General features: G+C 38.1%; 1 protein-coding gene across 1 annotated transcript in view; it reads left to right on the forward strand.

The window, feature by feature from the left end:
• The window catches only part of MTMR9 (myotubularin related protein 9), a 115,144-nt gene extending 90,665 nt beyond the window's left edge, over nucleotides 1–24,479 (forward strand). The window contains exons 9-10 of the mRNA XM_060102642.1: nucleotides 5,391–5,542; nucleotides 19,720–24,479. Coding sequence (XP_059958625.1) covers nucleotides 5,391–5,542; nucleotides 19,720–19,883 — 316 coding nt within the window. The 3' untranslated portion in view covers nucleotides 19,884–24,479. The remainder of the gene's footprint in view (nucleotides 1–5,390; nucleotides 5,543–19,719) is intronic.
• The last annotated feature ends 3,178 nt before the right edge of the window (nucleotides 24,480–27,657 follow it).

A 27,657-nucleotide genomic window follows, 5' to 3' on the forward strand; every position in this document is an offset into this window, starting at 1 on the left:
TTTCTCTAATTGCTTTAGGTGCAGGGTCAGGTTGTTTGCTCGAGATGTTTCCTGTTTCTTAAGGTGGGATTGTATTGCTATAAACTTCCCCCTTTAGAACTGCTTTTGCTGAGTCCCATAGGTTTTGGGTCGTCGTGTCTCCATTGTCATTTGTTTCTAGGTATTTTTTAATTTCCTCTTTGATTTCTTCAGTGATCACTTCGTTATTGAGTAGTGTATTGTTTAGCCTCCATGTGTTTGTATTTTTTACAGATCTTTTCCTGTAATTGATGTCTAGTCTCATAGTATTGTGGTCGGAAAAGATACTTGATACAATTTCAATTTTCTTAAATTTACCAAGGCTTCATTTGTGACCCAAGATATGATCTATGCTGGAGAATGTTCCATGAGCACTTGAGAAAAATGTGTATTCTGTTGTTTTTGGATGGAATGTCCTATAAATATCAATTAAGTCCATCTTGTTTAATGTATCATTTAAAGCTTGTGTTTCCTTATTTATTTTCATTTTGGATGATCTGTCCATTGGTGAAAGTGGAGTGTTAAAGTCCCCTACTATGATTGTGTTACTGTCGATTTCCCCTTTTATGGCTGTTAGTATTTGCCTTATGTATTGAGGTGCTCCTATGTTGGGTGCATAAATATTTACCATTGTTATATCTTCTTCTTGGATCGATTCCTTTATCATTATGTAGTGTCCTTCTTTGTCTCTTCTAATAGTCTTTATTTTAAAGTCTATTTTGTCTGATATGAGAATTGCTACTCCAGCTTTCTTTTGATTTCCATTTGCATGGAATATCTTTTTCCATCCCCTTACTTTCAATCTGTATGTGTCTCTAGGCCTGAAGTGGGTCTCTTGTAGACAGCATATATATGGGTCTTGTTTTTGTATCCATTCAGCCAATCTGTGTCTTTTGGTGGGAGCATTTAGTCCATTTACATTTAAGGTAATTATTGATATGTATGTTCCTATTCCCATTTCCTTAATTGCTTTGGGTTCGTTATTGTAGGTATATTCCTTCTGTTGTGTTTCTTGCCTAGAAAAGTTCCTTTAGCATTTGTTGTAAAGCTGGTTTGGTGGTGCTGAACTCTCTCAGCTTTTGCTTGTCTGTAAAGGTTTTAATTTCTCCATCAAATCTGAATGAGATCCTTGCTGGGTAGAGTAATCTTGGTTGCAGGTTTCTCTCCTTCATCACTTTAGTTATGTCCTGCCATTCCCTTCTGGCTTGTAGAGTTTCTGCTGAGAGATCAGCTGTTAACCTGATGGGGATTCCCTTGTGTGTTATTTGTTTTTTTTCCCTTGCTGCTTTTAATATGATTTCTTTGTGTTTAATTTTTGACAGTTTGATTAATATATGTCTTGGCATATTTCTCCTTGGATTTATTCTGTATGGGACTCTCTGTGCCTCCTGGACTTGATTAACTATTTCCTTTCCCATATTAGGGAAGTTTTCAACTATAATCTCTTCAAATATTTTCTCAGTCCCTTTCTTTTTCTCTTCTTCTTCTGGAACCCCTATAATTCGAATGTTGGTGTGTTTAATGTTGTCCCAGAGGTCTCTGAGACTGTCCTCTGTTCTTTTCATTCTTTTTTCTTTATTTTGCTCTGCATCAGTTATTTCCACTATTTTATCTTCCACCTCACTTATCCGTTCTTCTGCCTCAGTTATTCTGCTATTGTTCCCATCTAGAGTATTTTTCATTTCATTTATTGTGTTTTTAATCGATGCTCGATTCATCTTTAGTTCTTCTAGGTCCTTGTTAACTGTTTCTTGCATTTTGTCTATTCTATTTCCAAGATTTTGGATCTTGGAAATAGAATCTTGGATCATCTTTACTGTCATTATTCTGAATTCTTTTTCAGGTAGACTGCCTATTTCCTCTTTATTTGTTAGGTCTGGTGGGTGTTTATCTTGCTCCTTCATCTGCTGTGTGTTTTTCTGTCTTCTCATTTTGCTTATCTTACTGTGTTTGGGGTCTCCTTTTTGCAGGCTGCAGGTTTGTAGTTCTCGTTGTTTTTGGTGTCTGTCCCCCTTGGCTAAGGTTGGTTCAGTGGATTGTGTAGGCTTCCTGGTGGAGGGGACTAGTGCCTGTGTTCTGGTGGATGAGGCTGCATCTTGTCTTTCTTGTGGGCAGGTCCACGTCTGGTGGTGTGTTTTGGGGTGTCTGTGGACTTATTATGGTTTTAGGCAGCCTCTCTGCTAATGGGTGTGTTTGTGTACCTGTCTTGCTAGTTGTTTGGCATAGGGTGTCCAGCACTGTAGCTTGCTGTTTGTTGAGTGAAGCTGCGTGATGGTGTTGAGATGGAGATCTCTGGGAGATTTTTGCCATTTGATATTATGTGGAGCTGGGAGGTCTCTTGTGGACCAGTTTTCTGAAGTTGGCTCTCCCACCTCAGAGGTACAGCAGTAACTCCTGGCTGTAGCACCAAGAGCCTTTCATCTTCCCGGCTCAGAATAAAAGGGAGAAAAATTAGAAATAAGAATTAGTAGTAGTAGTAGGATAAGAAGAAGAAGGATGGAGAAAGGAGAGTGGGAGGGGGAGGAGGAAAGGTAGAATAAAAAGAGAGAAGATAAAGCAAAATAGAATAAAGTATGATAAAATATTATAAAGTTAGTAAAATAAAAAATAATTATTTAAAAAAAACTGGACAGATAGAACCCTGGGACAAATGGTGGAAGCAAAGCTATACAGACAGAATCTCACACAGAAGCATACACATACACATTCACAAAAAGAGGAAAAGGGGAAAAAATCATAAATCTTGTTCTCAAAGTCTACCTCCTCAATTTGGGATGATTTGTTGTCTATTCAAGTATTCCACAGACGCAGGGTACATCAAGTTGTTTGTGGAGCTTTCATCTGCTGCTTCTGAGGCTGCTGGGAGAGATTTCCCTTTCTCTTCTTTATTCTCACAGCTCCGGGGTCTCATCTTTGGATTTGGCCCCGCCTCTGCATGTAGATCTCCAGAGGGCATCTGTTCTTTGCTCAGACAGGACGGGGTGGGGTTAAAGGAGCAGCCGCTTCAGGGACTCTGGCTCACTCAGGCCCGGGGGAGGGAGGGGTACGGAGTGTGGGACGAGCCTGCTGCGGCAAGGGTCGGCATGACGTTGCACTAGCCCGAGGCATGCCATGTGCTCTCCTGGGGAATCCGTCCCTGGATCCCAGGACCCTGGCAGTGGCTGGCTGCACAGACTCCCTGGAAAGGGGGTGTGTACAGTGACCTGCGCTCACATACAAGCCTCTTGGCAACGGCAGCAGCAGCCCCAGCGTCCCATGCCCATCTTTGGGGTCCACGCTTTTAGCCATGGCTCGTGCCTGTCTCTGGAGCTCCTTTAAGCAGTGCTCTTAATCCCCTCTCCTCGCGCACCAGGAAACAAAGAGGGAAGAAAAAGTCTCTTGCCTCTTCGGCAGGTCCAGAGTTTTTCCCGGACTCCCTCCCAGCCATCCGTGGTGTACTAACCCCTTCAGGCTGTGTTCACGCCGCCAACCCCGGTCCTCTCCCTGCGCTCCGACCGAAGCCCGAGCCTCAGCTCCCAGCCCCGCCTGCCCCGGAGGCCGAGCAGACAAGCCTCTCGGGTTGGTGAGTGCCGGTTGGCACCGATCCTCTGTGCGGGAACCTCTCCGCTTTGCCCTCCGCACCACCGTGGCTGCGCTCTTCTCTGCTACTTCGAAGCTTTCCCCCCTCTGCCACCCGCAGTCTCCGCCCGCGAAGGGGCTTCCTAGTGTGTGGAAACCTTTCCTCCTTCACGGCTCCCTCTCACTGGTGCAGGTCCCGTCCCTATCCTTTTGTCTCTGTTTATTCTTTTTTCTTTTGCCCTATCCAGATATGTGGGGAGTTTCTTGCCTTTTGGGAGGTCTGAGGTCTTCTGCCAGCGTTCAGTAGGTGTTCTGTAGGAGTTGTTCCACGTGTAGATGAATTTCTGGTGTATCTGTGGGGAGGAAGGTGATCTCTGTGTCTTACTCTTCCACCATCTTTCTTGGGCTCCCTCTGTTACAGTTTTCTTGTATCATTGTCTGGCTTTGGCATCAGGGTGATAATAGCTTCATAAAATGAGTTAGGAAATATTCCTTCCTTTTCTATTTGTTGGGGAGTTTGAGAAGGATTGGTGTTCATTTTTCTTTTATATTTGATAGAATTTACCAGTGAAACCATCTGGTCCTAGACTTTTCTTTGTGGAGAGATTATTTGTTATAGGTCTGTTGAGATTTTTTATTTTTTCAGTCAGTTTAGGTAATTTTTTTGTTTATAGGAATTTGTCCATTTCATCCAGATTATCTAATTTGTTGGTGTGCTGTTAACAGTATTTTCTTAAAATCTTTTTTATTTCTGTAAGGTCAGTAGTAATGTCCCATTTTCATTTTTGATTTTAGTTATTTGCATCTTCCTTTTTCTTTGTCATTCTATCCAGAGGAACAATTTTGTTGATCTTTTCAGAGAACCGACTTTTGGTCTCATTGATGTTATTCTTTAAAAATGTTTTTTTTGTCTGTCTCCTCTGTAGTCTTAGTTTTTCCTTCCTTCTGCAAGCATTGGCTTAGTTTGCTCTCCTTTGTTTAGTTCCTTAAGGTGTAAAGTTAGATTATTGATTTGAGATCTTTCCTTTTTAACATAGGTTCTTGCTATAAATTTCCCTCTGAGCATTACTTTCACTGGAGTTGTGTTAGCATGTTGTGTTTTTGTTTTCATTCATCTGTATTTTCTAACTTCTCTTGTGATGTCCTCTTTAAACCATTGGTTGTTTGAAAGTGTGTTATATAATTCCACATACTTATGAATTTTCCAGTTTTTCTTCTGTTATCAATTTCTAACTTCATTCCCTTGTGGTTGAAGAAGATGCTTTGCATGATCTCAGTCTTTTAAAATTTATTGAGCTTTGTTTTGTGGCCTACCACGTGGTCTGGCCTGGAGAATGCTTCATGTCCACTTGAGAAGAATGTGTGTTCTGCTGTTGGTTAGAGTTTTCTATACTTGTCTTACATTTTGTTCAAGTCCTGTATTTCCTTATTTGTCTTCTATCTAGTTACTGGGATAGTGAAATCCTCAACTATATTAGAGAATTGTCTGTTTCTGTGTTCCATTATGTCAGTTTTTGCTTCCTATGTTTTGTGGCTCGGGTGCAACATACATATATATGTATAATTATTATATCTTCTTGGTGGATTAACTCTTTGTTGCCAGCTTTGGAAGCCTGCAAAACAGTCTTTGTTTTGATGTTGTTGACAGTTAAAAATGCTGACAAATATTTTAATTTTACATTTTGTTGCTCTGCTAAAAGTCTTGTGTTCTGCTCTCTAACATACAGAGAAAAGAAATTGTCCTATTAGAAGGAGCATTTAATAGTGGTTGTCATAAATTAATTGCTTTAATGGCAATTTTCTTTCTTGATCAGATGCAAGTTGAAGCTACAGCAGAAAACGATGTCTCTATGGTCTTGGGTCAACCGGCCCTGTGAACTGAGTAAGTTCACCAACCCTCTCTTTGAAGCCAACAATCTTGTCATCTGGCCTTCGGTTGCTCCACAGAGTCTTCAGCTGTGGGAGGGTAAGCCACACATCCTTTGCAAACCTTTTATTAATATAGTCTAGGATGTTCTCTTGACTGCCTGTTGGTACATGAGTACATGGATATTGCTGTTTATATCAGATATTTTCTCAAGATAAGAAGGTACATTACTTTTTTTTATTGTGACAAAAACACAAAATTTACCAACTTAACCATCTTTGAGTGTGCAATTCAGTATGGTTAAGTATATCATGTTGCTGTGAAACAGGTCTCCAGAACTTTTCATCTTGTAAGTCTAAGACTGTACCCACAATCAACTTCTCAGTGCCCCTCTCCAGCCCCAGGCAACCACCTTTCTGCTTTCTGTCTCTGGATTTGACTACGCCAGGTACCTCATATAAGTGGAACCATACAGTATTTGTCCTTTTGTGACTGGCTTATTTCACTTAGCATAATTAATGTGCTCAAGGCTCATCCATGTGGTAGCATGGGACAGGATCTCCTTCCTCTTTAAGGCTGAGTAATTTTCTGTTGTGTGTGTGCATGACGTTTTGTTTATCCATCTGTCAGTGGGCACTTGGGTTGCCTCCACATTTTGGCACATAGGCGTGCAAACATCTCTTTGAGGCCCTGCTTTCCATTCTTTGGGGTATGTACCCAGAAGTGGAATTGCTGGATCATGTGGTAATTCTACGTTCAGTATTTTGAGGAACAGTAATTCTGTTTTCCGTAATGACTGCATCATGTTACAACCCCACCAGCAATGAACAAGGGTTCCAGTTTCTCCACATCTTCATCAATGCTTGTTATTTTCTGCTTTTTCCCCCCTTTGATAGGCCATCCTAATGGGTGTGAGGAAAAGTACATTACTTTTTGCGTAGAAAAGTGATAGGTGGTTGGGACAGGAATAAACTGTAAGCTCCTAGGAGATGGTTTCTGTTTGCTTTATTAAGTAGTCATTAGGTAGATTGTTCTGTTGAAGGCTATTGAAGGGGTAATGAAGTAGTCATTCTAGTAAGATTCCATAAAACGTACATAAATGCCATCCATCAGTGCAGTAATACAGATATCCTGTTTGTGTGGAACAGTAATCCAGGCTTAATTTTCATGTCTATTCTAAAGAACGTGTTTACCTGCATTAATTTTTCAGATTCTTGAAGCTTATCTCCTTAAATACTAAAGCTTTTTTTTTTTTTGCAGAAAATATATATTTTTTATTTTACAAATTTAATCAGTTATACATATACATATGTTCCCATATCCCCTCCCTTTTGCGTCTCCCTCCCACCCTCCCTATCCCAACCCTCCAGGCGGTCACAAAGAACCAAGCTGATCTCCCTGTGCTATGCGGCTGCTTCCCACTAGCTATCTACCTTACGTTTGGTAGTGTATATATGTCCATGCCGCTCTTTCACTTTGTCACAGCTTACCCTTCCCCCTCCCCATATCCTCAAGTCCATGCTCTAGTAGGTCTGTGTCTTTATTCCTGTCTTACCCCTATGTTCTTGATGACATTTTTTTCTTAAATTCCATATATGTGTCAGCATACAGTATTTGTCTTTCTCTTTCTGACTTACTTCACTCTGTATGACAGACTCTAGGTCCATCCACCTCATTACAAATAGCTCAATTTCATTTCTTTTTATGGCTGAGTAATATTCCATTGTATATATGTGCCACATCTTCTTTATCCATTCATCCGATGATGGACACTTAGGTTGTTTCCATCTCCGGGCTATTGTAAATAGGGCTGCTATGAACATTTTGGTACATGTCTCTTTTTGAATTATGGTTTACTCAGGGTATATGCCCAGTAGTGGGATTGCTGGGTCATATGGTAGTTCTATTTGTAGTTTTTTTTTTTTTTTTTTTTTTTTTTTTTTTTTTTTTTTTTTTTTTTTTGCTGTACGTGGGCCTCTCACTGCTGTGGCCTCTCCCGTTGCGGAGCACAGGCTCCGGACACACAGGCTCCGCGGCCATGGCTCGCGGGCCCAGCCGCTCCGCGGCATGTGGGATCTTCCGGGATCGGGGCACGAACCCGTGTCCCCTGCATCGGCAGGCGGACTCTCAACCACTGCGCCACCAGGGAAGCCCTATTTGTAGTTTTTTAAGGAACCTCCATACTGTTCTCCATAGTGGCTGTACCAATTCACATTCCCACCAGCAGTGCAAGAGTGTTCCCTTTTTTCCACACCCTCTCCAGCATTTATTGCTTCTAGATTTTTTGATGATGGCCATTCTGACTGGTGGGAGATGATATCTCATTGTAGTTTTGATTTGCATTTCTCTAATGAGTAAAGATGTTGAGCATCCTTTCATGTGTTTGTTGGCTGTCTGTATATCTTCTGTGGAGAAATATCTATTTAGGTCTTCTGCCCATTTTTGGATTGGGTTGTTTGTTTTTTTGCTATTGAGCTGCATGAGCTGCTTATAAATTTTGGAGATTAATCCTTTGTCAGTTGCTTCATTTGCAAATATTTTCTCCCATTCTGAGGGTTGTCTTTTGGTCTTGTTTATGGTTTCCTTTGCTGTGCAAAAGCTTTGAAGTTTCATTAGGTCCCATGTGTTTATTTTTGTCTTTATTTCCATTTCTCTAGGAGGTGGGTCAAAAAGGATCTTGCTGTGATTTATGTCATAGAGTGTTCTGCCTATGTTTTCCTCTAGGAGTTTGATAGTGTCTGGCCTTACATTTAGGTCTTTAATCCATTTTGAGCTAATTTTTGTGTATGGTGTTAGGGAGTGATCTAATCTCATACTTTTACATGTCCCTGTTCAGTTTTCCCAGCACCACTTATTGAAGAGACTGTCCTTTCTCCACTGTACATTCCTGCCTCCTTTATCAAAGATAAGGTGACCATATGTCCGTGGGTTTATCTCTGGGCTTTCTATCCTGTTCCATTGATCTATCTTTCTGTTTTTGTGCCAGTACCATACTGTCTTGATTACTGTAGCTTTGTAGTACAGTCTGAAGTCAGGGAGCCTGATTCCTCCAGCTCCGTTTTTCGTTCTCAAGATTGCTTTGGCTCTTCGGGGTCTTTTGTGTTTCCATACAAATTGTGAAATTTTTTGTTCTAGTTCTGTGAAAAATGCCATTGGTAGTTTGATAGGTATTGCATTGAATCTGTAGATTGCTTTGGGTAGTAGAGTCATTTTCACAATGTTGATTCTTCCAATCCAAGAACATGGTACATCTCTCCATCTATTTGTATCATCTTTAATTTCTTTCATCAGTGTCTTATAATTTTCTGCATACAGGTCTTTTGTCTCCTTAGGTAGCTTTATTCCTAGATATTTTATTCTTTTTGTTGCAATGGTAAATGGGAGTGTTTCCTTGATTTCACTTTCAGATTTTTCATCATTAGTATATAGGAATGCCAGAGATTTCTGTGCATTAATTTTGTATCCTGCAAGTTTACCAAATTCATTGATTAGCTCTAGTAGTTTTCTGGTAGCATCTTTAGGATTCTCTATGTATAGTATCATGTCATCTGCAGACAGTGACAGCTTTACTTCTTCTTTTCCCATTTGGATTCCTTTTATTTCCTTTTCTTCTCTGATTGCTGTGGCTAAAACTTCCAAAATGATGTTGAATAAGAGTGGTGAGAGTGGGCAACCTTGTCTTGTTCCTGATCTTAGTGGAAATGGTTTCAGTTTTTCACCATTGAGGACGATGCTGGCTGTGGGTTTGTCATATATGGCCTTTATTATGTTGAGGAAAGTTCCCTCTGTGCCTACTTTCTGCAGGGTTTTTATCATAAATGGGTGTTGAATTTTGTCAAAAGCTTTCTCTGCATCTATTGAGATGATCATATGGTTTTTCTCCTTCAGTTTGTTAATATGGTGTATCACATTGATTGATTTGCGTATATTGAAGAATCCTTGCATTCCTGGAATAAACCCCACTTGATCATGGTGTATGATCCTTTTAATGTGCTGTTGGATTCTGTTTGCTAGTATTTTGTTGAGGATTTTTGCATCTATGTTCATCAGTGATATTGGCCTGTAGTTTTCTTTCTTTGTGACATCCTTGTCTGGTTTTGGTATCAAGGTGATGGTGGCCTCGTAGAATGAGTTTGGGAGTGTTCCTCCCTCTGCTATATTTTGGAAGAGTTTGAGAAGGATAGGTGTTAGCTCTTCTCTAAATGCTTGATAGAATTCGCCTGTGAAGCCATCTGGTCCTGGGCTTTTCTTTGTTGGAAGATTTTTAATCACAGTTTCAATTTCAGTGCTTGTGATTGGTCTGTTCATATTTTCTATTTCTTCCTGATTCAGTCTTGGCAGGTTGTGCATTTCTAAGAATTTGTCCATTTCTTCCAGGTTGTCCATTTTATTGGCATAGAGTTGCTTATAGTAATCTCTCATGATCTTTTGTATTTCTGCAGTGTCAGTTGTTACTTCTCCTTTTTCATTTCTAATTCTATTGATTTGAGTCTTCTTCCTTTTTTTCTTGATGAGTCTGGCTAATGGTTTATCAATTTTGTTTATCTTCTCAAAGAACCATCTTTTAGTTTTATTGATCTTTGCTATCGTTTCCTTCATTTCTTTTTCATTTATTTCTGATCTGATTTTTATGATTTCTTTCCTTCTGCTAACTTTGGGATGTTTTTGTTCTTCTTTCTCTAATTGCTTTAGGTGCAAGGTTAGGTTGTTTATTCGAGATATTTCCTGTTTCTTAAGGTGGGATTGTATTGCCATAAACTTCCCTCTTAGAACTGCTTTTGCTGCATCCCATAGGTTTTGGGTCGTCATGTCTCCATTGTCATTTGTTTCTAGGTATTTTTTAATTTCCTCTTTGATTTCTTCAGTGATCACTTCGTTATTAAGTAGTGTATTGTTTAGCCTCCATGTGTTTGTATGTTTTACAGCTCTTTTCCTGTAATTGATATCTAGTCTCATAGCATTGTGGTCGGAAAAGATACTTGATAGAATTTCAATTTTCTTAAATTTACCAAGGCTTCATTTGTGAACCAAGATATGATCTATCCTGGAGAATGTTCCATGAGCACTTGAGAAAAATGTGTATTCTGTTGTTTTTGGATGGAATGTCCTATAAATATCAATTAAGTCCATCTTGTTTAATGTATCATTTAAAGCTTGTGTTTCCTTATTTATTTTCATTTTGGATGAACTGTCCATTGGTGAAAGTGGGGTGTTAAAGTCCCCTACTATGATTGTGTTACTGTCGATTTCTCCTTTTATGGCTGTTAATATTTCCCTTATGTATTGAGGTGCTCCTATGTTTGGTGCATAAATATTTACAATTGTTATATCTTCTTCTTGGATTGATCCCTTGATCATTATGTAGTGTCCTTCTTTGTCTCTTCTAATAGTCTTTATTTTAAAGTCTATTTTGTCTGATATGAGAATTGCTACTCCAGCTTTCTTTTGGTTTCCATTTGCATGGAATATCTTTTTCCATCCCCTTACTTTCAGTCTGTATGTGTCTCTAGGTCTGAAGTGGGTCTCTTGTAGACAGCATATATATGGGTCTTGTTTTTGTATCCATTCAGCCAGTCTGTGTCTTTTGGTGGGAGCATTTAATCCATTTACATTTAAGGTAATTATTGATATGTATGTTCCTATTCCCATTTTCTTAATTGTTTTGGGTTCGTTATTGTAGTTCTTTTCCTTCTCTTGTGTTTCTTGCCTAGAGAAGTTCCTTTAGCATTTGTTGTAAAGCTGGTTTGGTGGTGCTGAACTCTCTCAGCTTTTGCTTGTCTGTAAAGGTTTTAATTTCTCCATCAAATCTGAATGAGATCCTTGCTGGGTAGAGTAATCTTGGTTGCAGGTTTTTCTCCTTCATCACTTTAAGTATGTCCTGCCACTCCCTTCTGGCTTGTAGAGTTTCTGCTGAGAGATCAGCTGTTATCCTGATGGGGATTCCCTTGTGTGTTATTTGTTGTTTTTGCCTTGCTGCTTTTAATATGATTTCTTTGTGTTTAATTTTTGACAGTTTGATTAATATGTGTCTTGGCGTATTTCTCCTTGGATTTATTCTGTATGGGACTCTCTGTGCCTCCTGGACTTGATTAACTATTTCCTTTCCCATATTAGGGAAGTTTTCAACTATAATCTCTTCAAATATTTTCTCAGTCCCTTTCTTTTTCTCTTCTTCTTCTGGAACCCCTATAATTCGAATGTTGGTGCGTTTAATGTTGTCCCAGAGGTCTCTGAGACTGTCCTCTGTTCTTTTCATTCTTTTTTCTTTATTTTGCTGTGCAGCAGTTATTTCCACTATTTTATCTTCCACCTCACTTATCCGTTCTTCTGCCTCAGTTATTCTGCTATTGATCCCATCTAGAGTATTTTTTATTTCATTTATTGTGTTTTTAATCGATGCTTGATTCGTCTTTAGTTCTTCTAGGTCCTTGTTAACTGTTTCTTGCATTTTGTCTATTCTATTTCCAAGATTTTGGATCATCTTTACCATCATTATTCTGAATTCTTTTTCAGATAGACTGCCTATTACCTCTTCATTTGTTAGGTCTGGTGGGTTTTTATCTTGCTCCTTCTCCTGCTGTGTGTTTTTCTGTCTTCTCATTTTGCTTATCTTACTGTGTTTGGGGTCTCCTTTTTGCAGGCTGCAGGTTCGTAGTTCCCGTTGTTTTTGGTGTCTGTCCCCAGTGGCTAAGGTTGGTTTAGTGGGTTGTGTAGGCTTCTTGGTGGAGGGGACTACTGCCTGTGTTCTGGTGGATGAGGCTGGATCTTGTCTTTCTGGTGGGCAGGTCCACGTCTGGTGGTGTGTTTTGGGGTGTTTGCGGACTTTTTATGATTTGAGGCAGCCTCTCTGCTAATGGGTGGCGTTGTGTTCCTGTCTTGCTAGTTGTTTGGCATAGGGTGTACAGCACTGTAGCTTGCTGGTCGTTGAGTGAAGCTGGGTGCTGGTGTTGAGATGGAGATCTCTGGAAGATTTTCGCCGTTTGATATTATGTGGAGCTGGGAGGTCTCTTGTGGACCAGTGTCCTGAAGTTCGCTCTCCCACCTCAGAGGCACAGCACTGACTCCTGGCTCCTCAATTTGGGATGATTTGTTGTCTATTCATGTATTCCACAGATGCAGGGTACATCAAGTTGATTGTGGAGCTTTAATCCGCTGCTTCTGAGGCTGCTGGGAGAGGTCTCCCTTTCTCTTCTTTGTTCTCACAGCTCCTGGGTCTCAGCTTTGGATTTGGCCCCGCCTCTGCGTGTAGGTCGCCAGAGGGCGTCTGTTCTTCGCTCAGACAGGACAGGGTTAAAGGAGCAGCCTCTTCGGGGACTCTGGCTCACTCAGGCCGGGCGGGAGGGAGGGGCACGGAGTGCGGGGCGAGCCTGCAGCGGCAGAGGTCGGCGTGACGTTGCACCAGCCCGAGGCGCGCCGCGCGTTCTCCCAGGGAAGCCGCCCCTGGATCCCGGGACCCCGGCAGTGGCAGGCTGCACAGGCTCCCGGAAGGGCGGTGTGGACAGTGACCTGCGCTCGCACACAGGCTTCTTGGCGGCGGCAGCAGCAGCCCCAGCGTCCCACGCCCGTCTCTGGGCTCCGTGCTTTCAGCCGCGACTCGCGCCTGTCTCTGGAGCTCCTTTATGCGGTGCTCTTAATCCCCTCTCCTCGCGCACCAGGAAACCAAGAGGGAAGAAAAAGTCTCCTGCCTCTTCGGCAGCTCCAGAGTTTTCCCGGACTCCCTCCCAGCTAGCTGTGGCACATTAGCCCCCTTCAGGCTGAGTTCTCGCCGCCAGCCCCAGTCCTCTCCCTGCGCTCTGACTGAAGCCCGAGCCTCAGCTCCAGCGCCGCCCGCCCCGGCGGGGGAGCAGACAAGCCTCTCAGGCTGGTGAGTGCTGCTCGGCACCGCTCCTCCGTGCGGGAATCTCTCTGCTTTGCCCTACCCAGGTATGTGGGGAGTTTCTTGCCTTTTGGGAGGTCTGGGGTCTTCTGCCAGCGTTCAGTAGGTGTTCTGTAGGAGTTGTTCCACGTGTAGCTGTATTTCTGGTGTATCTGTGGGGAGGAAGGTGATCTCTGCGTCTTACTCTTCCGCCATCTTACCCGGAAGTCCTAAAGCTTGTTTTTAAAAAAATAACCAAAACCTATCTAAAACATATTATCCATTCATTAAACAAAGACTATAAAATACCATTTAATTTCTTTTTAACCAATTTGAAGGTAGTAAGTACATTTTTATTCATCTTTATATTAAACAATATAAGGCATACACACAGGAATGATAGCTGTTTGGTAAATTGAAGTACTATAAATGTCAGTTAGTATACTGTGTTCTAATACATTATGCTCTCAAGGGCAATTCTTGTGTGGAAACTGCCCGTTGTGTTTAAAAGGGTCTCAGGTTGCTTTGCTTCCTTGTTTTGAGACCGAGCCTGTTTCTGTCACCTCTCCGGCCATCAGTTCTCACGGCTTGTTCCGCTAGGCATAGCTGTCATTAGCTGCTTCCTCCCCCTCAGTTTATTCTTCTAATCTTATCAGTCGAGGTGTCCCCTAGTTAGAATTGTGGGAAAGTGGCCTCAGTCTCCAGGGTCTCTGAGTCTGAGCTTTAGTGCTTTGGGGATTTGGGGCTGCTCAGAACTTCTCCTTGCTTATTGAGTATTTAGATAGTCACAGATGCAGGACAGGTGATCTCTTAAATGAGAGATTACAGCTGTACTACTTGTTTAAGACTTCTGGGACAATTTACCTAAAAACCACTGTCATGTTTAATAACTGAAACAAGAATCTAGTTAGTTGGGAGGAAAGCCAAAATTGGGAGTCTGATGGCCTAAAGGACGATTTAACCTGTTTTTACCAAACCTCATTGACAGTTTAGGGATTATGTGATAGAAGAAAATTTTTTTGTTATATGAATGAGTTCCTCCTACACCATTAAGAAAGGGGTTTCTCTGTATGTTTAGTACCTCTTCAACTTAGAACTGGAAGAAATCCTATGTTAGGTAAAATATTCTCATGGTAAGTATATGGACTGTATAATGACACTACTCGGGCCTTAAAGTGTCTCTCTACTGTTTATAATTACATTGTAGTCATCGTAGTCAACCATTAATATTAAGTAATTCCTGTATTGAAGAACAGGATTTTAAAAATAAGCTCATTTAATAGAAAAATCAACACAGGTCAGTCTTTAGTCTGTTTCTATCTTCTTCTTCTATCTAGCATTTGGACACATTACAGAAGGACTCTCTAGGGTGCATGGCAGTTTGGTTTATGGAAAGTATTCTAATGTAAAGTATTCTAATCATAAAACCTTTGTGAACTTGCCAGCTGCTGACTTGTTGCAGCCTGGAAGGTGTTTGTGCCTCCTGACTTGAGTATCTTTAAGCCATTACTTTGGGCTGATATCATTAACATACATCTGTGTAGAGGAGAAAATGTCTTTTACTCCATAATAAAAGGATAAATATTGTTATTTGGGGAAAGAAGCAGTTGCCTACAGAATTGGAAGACTGTCTCCTAAGTAACAGAGAGGGAGAGAGAGTGCTGAAGTTTAGGCTCTTAAATAACAGTCTGTGTAGTTCTGCTTTTGTGTAACTGCCACTTTTACAGTGAAAGTGATTTCACACATGTAGGTCTTACAGGTCTGGATAAAGTTCTGTAATTGTTTAAAGAAAGAAAAGATTTGTATTGTGAAACTATAAAATTTATCCCATTGTAAATGATCAGTTTGTATTCCTGAATATATCGGAGAACAGGATTTTGATCTACTTCATAACTTTGTGGGGTTTTTGAAGAATTAATGAGCATGTGCATAGTGACTGCTCTTCTTTTTATTTTTTATTTTTTATATAGCAGGTACTTATTAGTCATCCATTTTACACACATCAGTGTAGACATGTCAGTCCCAATCTCCTAATTCATTCCACCCCCACCCCCACCCCTGCCGCTTCCCACCTTGGTGTCCATACGTTTCTTCTCTACATCTGTGTCTCAGTTTCTGCCCTGCAAACCAGTTCATCTGTACCATTTTTCTAGGTTCCACATATATGCGTTAATATATGGTATTTCATTTTCTCTTTCTGACTTACTTCACTCTGTATGACAGTCTCTAGATCCATACACGTCTCAACAAATGACCCAGTTTCGTTCCTTTATATGGCTGAGTAATATTCCATTGTATATATGTACCACATCTTCTTTATCTGTTCATCTGCTGATGGACATTTAGGTTGCTTCCATGACCTGGCTATTGTAAATAGTGCTGCAGTGAACACTGGGGTGCATGTGTCTTTTTGAATTATGGTTTTCTCTGCATATATGCCCAGTAGTGGGATTGCTGGGTCATATGGTAATTCTACTTTTAGTTTTTTAAGGAACCTCCATACTGTTCTCCATAGTGGTTGTATCAATTTATATTCCCACCAACAGTGCAAGAGGGTTCCCTTTTCTCCACACCCTCTCCAGCATTTGTTGTTTGTAGATTTTCTGACGATACCCATTCTGACCGCTGTAAAGTGATACCTCATTGTAGTTTTGATTTGCATTTCTCTAATAATTAGTGATGTTGAGCATTCTTTCATGTGTTTGTTGGCAGTCTGTATATCTTCTTTGGAGAAATGCCTATTTAAGTCTTCAGCCCATTTTTGGATTGGGTTGTTTGTTTTTTTGCTATTGAGCTGCATGAGCTGTTTATATATTTTGGAGATTAATCCTTTGTCCATTGATTCATTTGCAAATATTTTCTCCCATTCTGAGGGTTGTCTTTTCAACTTCTTTGTAGTTTCCTTTGCTGTGCAAAAGCTTTTAAGTTTCATTAGGTCCCATTTGTTTATTTTTGTTTTTATTTCCATTACTCTAGGAGGTGGATCAAAAAAGGTCTTGCTGTGGTTTTTGTCAGAGAGTGTTCTTCCTATTTTTTCCTCTGTAGTGTCCAGTTTTATAGTGTCCAGTCTTACATTTAGGTCTCTAATCCATATTGAGTTTATTTTAGTGTATGGTGTTAGTGAGTGTTCTAATTTCATTCTTTTACTTGTAGCTGTCCAGTTTTCCCAGCACCACTTATTGAAGAGACTGTCTTTTCTCCATTGTATATCCTTGTCTCCTCTGTCATAGATGAGTTGACCATAGGTGCATGGGTTTACCTCTGGGCTTTCTATCCTGTTCCATTGATCTATATTTCTGTTTTTCTACCAGTACCATACTGTCTTGATTACTGTAGCTTTGTAGTGTAGTCTGAAGTCAGGGAGTCTGATTCCTCTAGGTCCATTTTTTTCCCTCAAGACTGCTTTGGCTATTAGGGGTCTTTTGTGTTTCCATACAAATTTTAAGATTTTTTTGTTCTAATTCTGTAAAAAATGCCATTGGTAATTTGATAGGGATTGCATTGAATCTGTAGATTGCTTTGGGTGGTAGAGTCATTTTCACAATGTTGATTCTTCCAGTCCAAGAACATGGTATACATCTCCATCTGTTTATATCATCTTTAATTTCTTTTTCATCAGCGTCTTATAGTTTTCTGCATACAGGTCTTTTGTCTCCCTTGGTAGGTTTATTCCTAGGTATTTTTTTCTTTTTGTTGGAATGGTAAATGGGAGTGTTTCCTTAATTTCTCTTTCAGAGTGTTCATCATTAGTGTATAGGAATGCAAGAGATTTCTGTGCATTAATTTTGTATCCTGTAACTTTACCATATTCATTGATTAGCTCTAGTAGTTTTTTGGTAGCATCTTTAGGATTCTCTATGTATACTATCATGTCGTCTGCAAACAATGACAGTTTCACTTCTTCTTTTCCAATTTGTATTCCTTTTATTTCTTTTTTTTCTCTGATTGCTGTGGCTAGGACTTCCAAAACTATGTTCATAAGAGTGGTGAGAGTGGACATCCTTGTCTTGTTCCTGATCTTAGAGGAAATGTTTTCAGTTTTTCACCATTGAGAATGATGTTTGCTGTGGGTTTGTTGTATATGGCCTTTATTATGTTGAGGTAGGCTCCCTCCATGCCCACTTTCTGGAGAGTTTTTATCATAAATTGGTGTCGAATTTTGTCAAAAGCTTTTCCTGCATCTATTGAGATGATCATATGGTTTTTCTTCTTCAATTTGTTAATATGGTGTATCACATTGATTGATTTGCATGTATTGAAGAATCCTTGCATCCCTGGGATAAATCCCACTTGATCATGGTGTATGATCCTTTTAATGTGTTGCTGGATTCTGTTTGCTAGTATTTTGTTGAGGATTTTTGCATCTATATTTATCGGTGATATTGGTCTGTAATTTTCTTTTTTGTAGTATCTTTGTCTGGTTTTGGTATCAGGGTGATGGTGGCCTCATAGAATGAGTTCGGGAGTGTTCCTTCCTCTGTAATTTTTTGGAAGAGTTTGAGAAGGATGGGTGTTAGCTGTTCTCTAAATGTTTGATAGAATTCACCTGTGAAGCCATCTGGTCCTGGACTTCTGTTTGTTGGAAGATTTTTAATCACAGTTTCCATTTCATTACTTGTGATTGGTCTGTTCATATTTTGTATTTCTTCTTGGTTCAGTCTTGGAAATTTATACCTTTCTAGGAATTTGTCCATTTCTTCCAGGTTGTCCATTTTATTGGCATAGTGTTCCTTGTAGTAGTCTCTTAGGATGCTTTGTATTTCTGTGGTGTCTGCTGTAACTTTTTGTTTTTCATCAATTTTGTTTATCTTGTATAAGAACCAGCTTTTAGTTTCATTGATCTTTGCTACTGTTTTCTTTGTTTCTATTTCATTTACTTCTGCTCTGATCTTTATGATTTCTGTCCTTCTGCTAACCTTGGGCTTTGTTTGTTCTTCTTTCTCTAGTTCCTTCAGGTGTAAGGTTAGATTGTTTACTTGAGATGTGTCTTGTTTCCCGAAGTAAGGCTTGTACAGCTATAAACTGCCCTCTTAGAACTGCTTTTGCTGCCTCACAGAGGTTTTGGATGGTCGTGTTCTCGTCGTAATTTGTCTCTAGGTATGTTTTGATTTCTTCAGTGATCTCTTGGCTATTTAATAACGTATTGTTTCGCCTCCATGTGTTTGTGTTTTTTATGTTTTTTTCCCTGCAATTGATTTCTAATCTCATAGCATTGTGGTCAGAAAAGATGCTTGATATGATTTCAGTTTTCTTAAATTGACTGAGGCTTGATTTGTGACCCAAGATGTGATCTTTCCTGGAGCACGTTCCATGTGCACGTGAGAAGAAAGTGTAATCTGTTGTTTTTGGATGGAATGTCCTATAAATATCAGTTAAATCTATCTAGTCTATTGTGTCATTTAAAGCTTGTGTTTCCTTTTTAATTTTCTGTTTGGATGATCTGTCCATTGGTGTAAGAGAGGTGTTAAAGTCCCCCACTATTATTGTGTTACTGTTAGTTTCCTCTTTTATAGCTGTAAGCAGTTGCCTTATATATTGAGGTGCTCCTATGTTGGGTGCATATAGATTTATAATTGTTTTATCTTCTTCTTGGATAGATCCCTTGATTGTTATGTTGTGTCCTTCCTTGTCTCTTGTAACATTATTTTAAAATCTATTTTGTCTGATATGAGTATTGCTACTCCAGCTTTCTTTTGATTTCCATTTGCACAGAATATCTTTTTCCATCCCCTCACTTTCAGTCTTTGTGTGTCCCTAGGTCTGAAGTGGGTCTCTTGTAGACAGCATATATATGGGTCTTGTTCTTGTATCCGTTCAGCAAGCCTGTGTCTTTTGGTTGGAGCACTTAATCCATTCACATTTAAGGTAATTATCGATATATATGTTCCTATTACCATTTTCTTAATTGTTATGGGTTTGTTTTTGTAGGTCCTTTTCTTCTCTTGTGTTTCCCTCTTAGGGAAGTTCCATTAGCATTTGTTGTAGAGGTGGTTTGGTGGTGCTGAATTCTCTTAGCTTTTGCTTGCCTGTAAAGCTTTTGCTTGCCTGTAAAACTTTTGATTTCTCCATCAAATCTGAATGAGATCCTTGCTGGGTAGAGTAATCTTGGTTGTATGTTCTTCCCTTGCATCACTTTAAGTACATCATGCCACTCCCTTCTGGCTTGCAGAGTTTCTGCTGAGAAATCAGCTGTTAACCTTATAGAGGTTCCCTCACAGTGACTTCTTGAATACTGTATTCAGTTGTACTCTTTCAGTACCTCAAGATTGTTGTATATTTTGGAGTATAATAAAACACAGATGTGAATTCTGAAAAAATGAGAAGGATTATAATGCATGGAGTTATATATTAACCACAATTATAATGCTAATCCATTGTGTGTATCTTTTTCCCTTCTCTTTTCCTTTCGTGGATTCAATAGGTATTTTTCTGCGTTGGAACAGATCTTCCAAGTATTTGGATGAAGCATATGAAGAAATGGTTAACATCATTGAATATAACAAGGAATTACAAGCAAAAGTAAATATCCTTAGGCGGCAGTTGGCAGAACTGGAGACTGAGGATGGGATGCAGGAGAGCCCCTGAATTCCAGATCCCCTGCAGCCCTCGGAGGACAGTCCGGACTGGTATGCCATCTCTCTCTCCCTTGCCCTTCAGTTCACTTTCACACAGTAGCTTAAGCTTAAGGCTTTAGATATGAGAACCTTCTAATATAATGGACTCCTCAAAATTTTATGAATGGAACTTACTATAATTATTCATGTTTCATGTGGCCTGTTAGGCCTCTTCACTTTGGAAGCAGGAAGGAGGTGCTAGTCATTTTATTTTACATGAAACAAGTGACCTATTTAATGCCATATGTGTTATACGCCATTTCACCCTAAGCTTTTCTCTGCATCCACTTTCCAGACCAGTCAAGGATATGATTAATCTCTTAGGGAATATCTGTTAGCTTAAAAAAAAGGATCAGACTTTGAAGCACTCCAAATATAGAAATATTTTTCAAACCTGAAATGGTTGGTAAACGAAGAATTTTGTGTTTAACATGCCATTTCCAATATCTTTGCCACATAAAAACACCATTCTCTTTAAAATAGTTTTGGACTGACAGCTGAATTCATCCTCATTCTGATTTGTCAAGAAAACAAAAGCTGAATATTTATTCAAGGTAAATTATTTTTACATGGGCAACAGCTATAGTCCTCTGATATTTACATTAAGAAGAAGTAAATTTATTGTAACAGACACTAAAATGTGTGCAATATAGAAATAAAGTAGGAATTTGTTACTGATAAGGTATCTTTAGTGTTGAATTGGCTTTTTAGGGTTTTGACACAGATGTTAAATGTGTGTCAAATGCTGGATGTAATGTTAAACCGTCATTTAGAATAGATGTTAATTTGTTATGATTAAGCTACAAATACGGTTTCCTTAAACCAGAGATGCACCGCCCTTGTCTGAAGTTCTTACTGCACTGGTTTATGTACAGATATGTGTGTTTTATTGTGTTTTGTTTTATTTTTAAATATTCTAAGAGTTCACTAATACTAAGGTTAAAATTTTCTTATTGTCTTGAGCCTTTTGAACATTTATCTTGACTCTGCTGATTTGTCCATTATATGTTAGGCAAATAATAATTTAAGTGGAGGTGAAAGTTTATGAACGTGATGCAGCTATGTTTTAAACTTCAGAAGCCAATTTGAAATGTTTCAATGTTACAGAAACAATGACGACTGTATTTATGTGCTATGCTGGTTTATGCCTGCAATTCTAAAAGTTTGTGGTTTGGTGCTTTCCTTATACATTTTTGTTTTGTGGCACAGGTCATTTTAACAGATACTGTCAATTCTAGTTTTCCTTTAAAAGGATAGTTGAAGGGCAATCTTTAATACCGTTTCTATCCCATCTATATGTAACCATTTCATTGTAAAACACACCAAAACTGAACCCTGCTTTAGGGCTATGTATTGAGTTAAAATTTTAATTCTTCAAAATCAACTGTAGCAAAATCTATAGCCACATTCAGAAACCTTAGAAAGTGGCAAATACTTTCTATCTCCAGTTGCCCAAACTTTTTTTTTTCTGTTTCCTTAGACTTGTAGCAAAAGGCTAGACAGCAATCCACAGTTAGAGCTCTCTTTTGGTAAATTTGTCTGCTTTCTCCTCTAAGCCCAGTTTTATTCGTGACCTGTTTTGTTGGCTATAGTTATGAATCTGGGGCATTAAAGCCCTCACATAAAGGCTAATAAGGCAAGGAGCAAAGAAGATATACTTTCTTGCTGTAGATATCTGTGTGTTGTGTGAAATGTCTATTAATTTTTTAAAAGAGGAAACACCCTAGCATTTTATGGATCCTCAAAATTGAAGAAGGAGCCTTTTTCTGCTCAGTTAATGGACCCATAAGAAAAACCATTTAGAGATTTTCTTTTAGTGATTCTTTAGAAGTGACTCTCACTGATAATATTAATTGGCCATAAGGCTTCTGTGGGTGGAAACTTTGGAGGGATTTTTTATTAGCTTTGGTCATGGAGAAATTGTATGCCATCAACTTATACCTGTCTTCCTGATGAACATTTTACATGTGAGCCAGAGTACAATAATAGCATAGTGTTTCAATTTCTTTTTCTTTCTCTTATTGAGACAGCAATCATAAGCTGTTTGGACAAGTTTGTGTTTTAGCGTTAATTTATAATTAGGGATTGTCCAAACCTCAGTTCTGTTTACAGGGTGTAAAAACAAACTTTGGTATCAATGCAATTTCAAAGGGGTCATCTAATAAGACAGATACTAAGGTTTCCCCAAACCTGAGAACTCTGTCAAAGACAAGTGCTTTATCAATATAATTTGAAGAGGGTTTTTAGTAATACTATTAAATTACTCATCCCTTGGATGAAAAGAATAATTACAGTGGATATACTTATGAGAAGCTACTTATTAAAGGTTAAGTTTGGAGAATTGTCTTTGATAAATATGGCTTTAAAAACTTTAATGAAGAAAATGATGGCCGAATTAGTGAGCATGTGGATTACCCCATTACAAGCCAATAATAAAATGAGATATAATCAAGTTCGTGTACATTATTGTGTACATTTTTGGAATGCAAAAAAGTAAGCCCCACAAAGAATATTTTAAAAATATTGCTACAGTACATGGACGCGTAGATTTAAATTAATAATTTTTCAAAAATCAGAAGAACATAGTTTGTTGGTTATATAAAAATGCTGAAACTTTTTGGGTGGTCTAAGACTTTTCAGTAGTTTGAAATTTTTCATTTTGATTTTATTAAATGGGAAGAAAACAAGCAGAAATTTTAAGACACCTATAAATTTTTTTATTTCTAAGAAAAATTAGGCCTTTGAAGCAAGTTTTTAAAGTGATTTTTGGGAAAACTTTGGAAGACAATAGATAGTCATTTAAGATCCGTATGGAGAATTTTAAAACTTTTCTTTGAATTCTAAAGCCTGATTTTGTAGAGGTGATGTGTCACTGCTTTTCATTTTAAAGGATGAAAATTTAGTGAGATTTTAGTCTTTGATTCAGTCAGCATTTATGTTAAATAAAAAAGTCAATATCATGGAAAAGATTTGACCAGTAATTGTTTCTTGAAGTGAAAAACGGGGAACATTTTGCTACATTTAAAAATAATCTGCTTAAAGATGTAACTCTTAAAGTTATCTGGTTTCAAGATTAGCTGTTTTAATTGTCAGTTATAACTAAGTCATCAGGTTCACTTACTATCAGACCTTAACCTGAGACACAGTTTTGGTATTTACCCATATCCAGATTTAATGAATTAAAACATGAGTCTGTTAGGAGGACTCTTTATAAGAGAGGTATTTCCTGGACAAAAAATGGGCAATATTTAGAACAGTTAGTCCCCTGGTTCTGGAAGCTTTGAAATTTACGAGAGAATGAAGTCATTCATTCAGTACCTCTGATACAGGTTTACTCTATACCTCAGGACAACACAGATTAATTCTTATTCTTTAACATGGCTCAGATCTTCCCCCTCCAGAGCTGGTACAATAAGTTATTATAGTAGTATTTTTGTGTAATTCACTATCTTAACAAAAAACAGTAGAAGACTGGTTTCTACATTAATATTTATTCTCAGATGGTATGAAATGCTAATTTTTGCTTTCTTGAATAAAATGACTTATGCCTTCACTCAGTCCTTATAATCTACTGTCCACAGCATTTTCTTCCTTTAAACCAAAAGCCAAGAAGAGACCTTCTGAAACTCTAGGGCTAGGTTTTAGAAAGTCTGAACTTGTAATCTAAGTTCCCTTTAAAATAAACTAATGTCCTATTTTTGAACTACAGTGCAGAACTGTAGTTTCTGCTTAATTAATGAAAAATAACGGGGCTCACTGCGGACACTACATTGTCGTGGAAAATACTTCATGATGAGAGCTTACTGTCTTCTAGGGCCGTTCTGTTTATCTCTGAGTATACAGATTAAATATATTTGTGATTTGTAATAAAAACAAGTTGTGCAACACTGCCTGTGTCTGTCTGCCCAAGACATTTGCTTCACTTTTTCAAATGCATGTATGTTTGGAGAGGTGGATTATTCTACACAAATACACTCTTGAGTTCTGCTTTTTAGAATCCTTATAGATCTATTATCATCTACACTGAAAGTGTTGTATTTGCACAACTTAGTTATTTAAAAAAAATAAATTTAAAAAGAGTATGTATTTCTTCAGTAGCCATGTATTTCAACTGTACTCTTGATATATTTGAATGTGACTCCTGGATTTAAGTGCACTATTATTCGTGTCTTACACAATAAAACTGCACTGTATGGCAAATGTGTCTGTAATGTATGCTTTGCTAAAACCTCAGAGTGCTATAATGTACAGGTTTCTACATGATGAACCTGTCAGCATATAGGGGAAATCCTGAACTTCTGTTAAGTCTGTGTAACATTTTAATATTATTTGTAATGTTCCCTTAAGTGGTAAGTTCACTTATGTTCTAAGACTGGAATCATTTATCTTGAGTTGCTGCTTTGTCGTGCTTGGTTTACTGAATCAAACAAACGTGTGGAACATGGTACTGTTATCTTAGTATGTAAGATTTATGTGTCATGTTCTCCCTCTGCCTCAGAGGACTGTTGCACAGACGCTAGTGTTAAATATCTATAGACAATGGTAATAAACTTTGAATACATTCAAATGCAGTAAATTAAATCTATAGGCTGACTTTTTTTCAAATATTTGTGAAGATTTTGGCAGTGTCTTGATTAAAATTGCTATATATATATTTGGACCTTATAGTTTGAAAAAATTCAGATCTGCAAAAAAGTTGCAAAATAGTACAGTGATATTCCTTAAATATTCAATCTAGGTGAACAGTATAACATTTTTCACATTCGCTTTAACACCCTTGAGTGTGTGTGTGTATGTATGATTGCTGTTATTTTGCTGCAACATTTGAGGGTAAGCTGCAGACATGACCTTTCCACCTAAATATTTTCTACCTATATCTCCCAAGAATTAGGAGTATATATTACATGTACTATTTATTCAGTATGTATTAATATGAATAAATCAATGAGGGAAAAGGCAAAGCTCCTCCTTAGGGTAGAATGCCAACTATGAAATATAGAAAGAATGAAGACATTAGAAAATCACTGTTTAGTCACTAGTAATAACTGATCTAGGGACTCACTGTCAGTGGATGCTAAAACTAGCAGGTGAAAGTTTGTGAGCAAAAGCATATAGTCTCAAAGTATCTTTCCATAAAATCCTAGTTACAAAGAGCAAAACAGTAACTTTACAGTTAAGGAACCTGGTAGATACCACCTAATCCAAACATAATTAACATCACTAGTAATGGAACAAATCAACATCATGTGCCTTCTGATAGGATCCACTGAGAACACAGCATCACTTTTACGGCATTTTTTGCAAAAAACAAAAAGCACAACCTGAATCTAATTATGAGGAAACATCAGGCAAACATTAAATTCAGGGACATTCTACCAAATAACTCTGTTTTCTTGTAAATTATGGGGCTTATAGAGGAAAAAGACTGAAAACGTATTCGTAAGTTTAAAATTATTTTAAAAAAATTTAAAAGCACAAAGTGAACAGAAAATAGTATCTATGCAAAGCTGTAAAATTACAATGAGAAAATATTTCAGCTGATGAAAATTATCCCCCAATAAACGAAACATTAAGCAAAATAAAACTCTAACACACATTCCAAAAGGAATAAATACCTTTAAACAAAATTTCTGTATATGATATGGAAAAAACCTCAAATGAGAAATCAGAAAACTCACAACAGAAATAACCAAAAATGAAACAGGAAGGTAGAAAAGAGTTAAACGAACTCAGGAAAGAATTTGAGGAATAAAGACAAAGTCATCTTGAAGGTGAAATTACTCAAGGGAGAATAGGTTCAACTGAAGATTTATTTTAAAACGTTGAAAAGCATGAAAGGCCAAGAGTGAAAATAAAAATAGTAAGCAAAAAGGATGACAGAGAAAGTGATGGACATAGAGGACACTCAGAGAAGAGCCAATATATGAATAATCGGAGTCTCTGAAGAAGAAAAACAGAATAATGGAACAGCACAAATATTTAAACCTACAATCCAAGAAATGTTTCCAGAAATAAAGTCTGAGTAGACTTGGATACAGATTGGTCAGTTTCAAGACATATCCTAGTAAAACCATTAGACTTTACATATGAAGAGGGGGTAAAAATCCCCAGGGCCTCTAGGCAAAGAGAGTCATTTAAAATTGGGTTGCAGCAGATGAAGGAGCAAGGTAAAAACCCACCAGACCAAACAAATGAAGAGGAAATAGGCAGTCTACCTGAAAAAGAATTCAGAGTAATGACAGCAAAGATGATCCAAAATCTTGGAAACAGAATGGAGAAAATACAAGAAATGTTTAACAAGGACCTAGAAGAACTAAAGAGCAAACAATGATGACAACACAATAGATGAAATTAAAAATTCTCTAGAAGGAATCAATAGAAGAATGAGGCAGAAGAATGGATAAGTGACCTGGAAGATAAAATAGTGGAAATAACTACCACAGAGCAGAATAAAGAAAAAAGAATGAAAAGAATTGAGGACAGTCTCAGAGGCCTCTTGGACAACATTAAACGCACCATCATTCCAATTATAGGGATCCCAGAAGAAGAAAAGAAAAAGGGTCTGAGAAAATATTTTAAGAGATTATAGTTGAAAACTTCCCCAACATGGGAAAGGAAATAGTCAATCAAGTCCAGGAATTGTAGAGAGTCCCATACAGGATAAACCCAAGGAGAAATAAAACAAGACATAGTAATCAAACTATCAAAAATGAAATATAAAGAATATTAAAAGCAGCAAAGGAAAAGCAACAAATAACATACAAGGGAATCCCCATAAGCTTAACAGCTGATCTTTCAGCAGAAATTCTGCAAGCCAGAGGGAATGGCAGGACATAATTTAAAGTAATGAAAGGGAAAAACCTACAACCAATATTACCCAGCAACGATCTCATTCAGAGTTGACAGAGAAATAAAAACCTTTACAGACAAGCAAAAGTTACGAGAATTCAGCAACACCAAGCTAGCTTTACAACAAACGCTAAAGGAACTTCTCTAGGCAGGAAACACAAGAGAAGGAAAAAACCTACAAAAACCCAAAACAATTAAGAAAATGGTAATAGGAACATACATATCGATAATTACCTTAAATGTAAATGGGTTAAATGCTCCAACCAAAACACATATAGACTGCCAGAATAGATACAAAAATAAGATCTGTATATATGCTGTCTACAAAGACCCACTACAGACTTAGGGACACATACAGACTGAAAGTGAGGGAATGGAAAAAGATTCCATGCAAATGGAAATCAAAAGAAAGCTGGAGTAGCAATTCTCATATCAGACAAAACAGACTTTAAAGACTATTACAAGAGACAAAGAAGAACACTACATAATGGTCAAGGGGTCAACCAAGAACAAGATATAACAATTATAAATATTTATGCACCCAACATAGGAGCAACTCAATACATAAGGCAAATGCTAACAGCCACAAAAGAGGAAATCAACAGTAACACAATCATAGTAGGGGACTTTAACACCCCACTTTCAGCAATGGACAGATCATCAAAAATGAAAATAAATAAGGAAATACAAGCTTTAAGTGACACATTAAACAAGATGGACTTAATTGATATTTATAGGACATTCCATCCAAAAACAACAGATTGCACTTTCTTCTCAAGTACTCATGGAACATTATCCAGGACAGACTGTATCTTGGGTTACAAATCAAGCCTTGGTAAATTTAAGAAAATTGAAATCATATTGTGTATCTTTTCTGACCACACTGCTGTGAAACT

The sequence above is a fragment of the Mesoplodon densirostris genome, chromosome 6 (genome assembly GCF_025265405.1).
Source record: "Mesoplodon densirostris isolate mMesDen1 chromosome 6, mMesDen1 primary haplotype, whole genome shotgun sequence".
Lineage (NCBI taxonomy): Eukaryota > Metazoa > Chordata > Mammalia > Artiodactyla > Ziphiidae > Mesoplodon > Mesoplodon densirostris.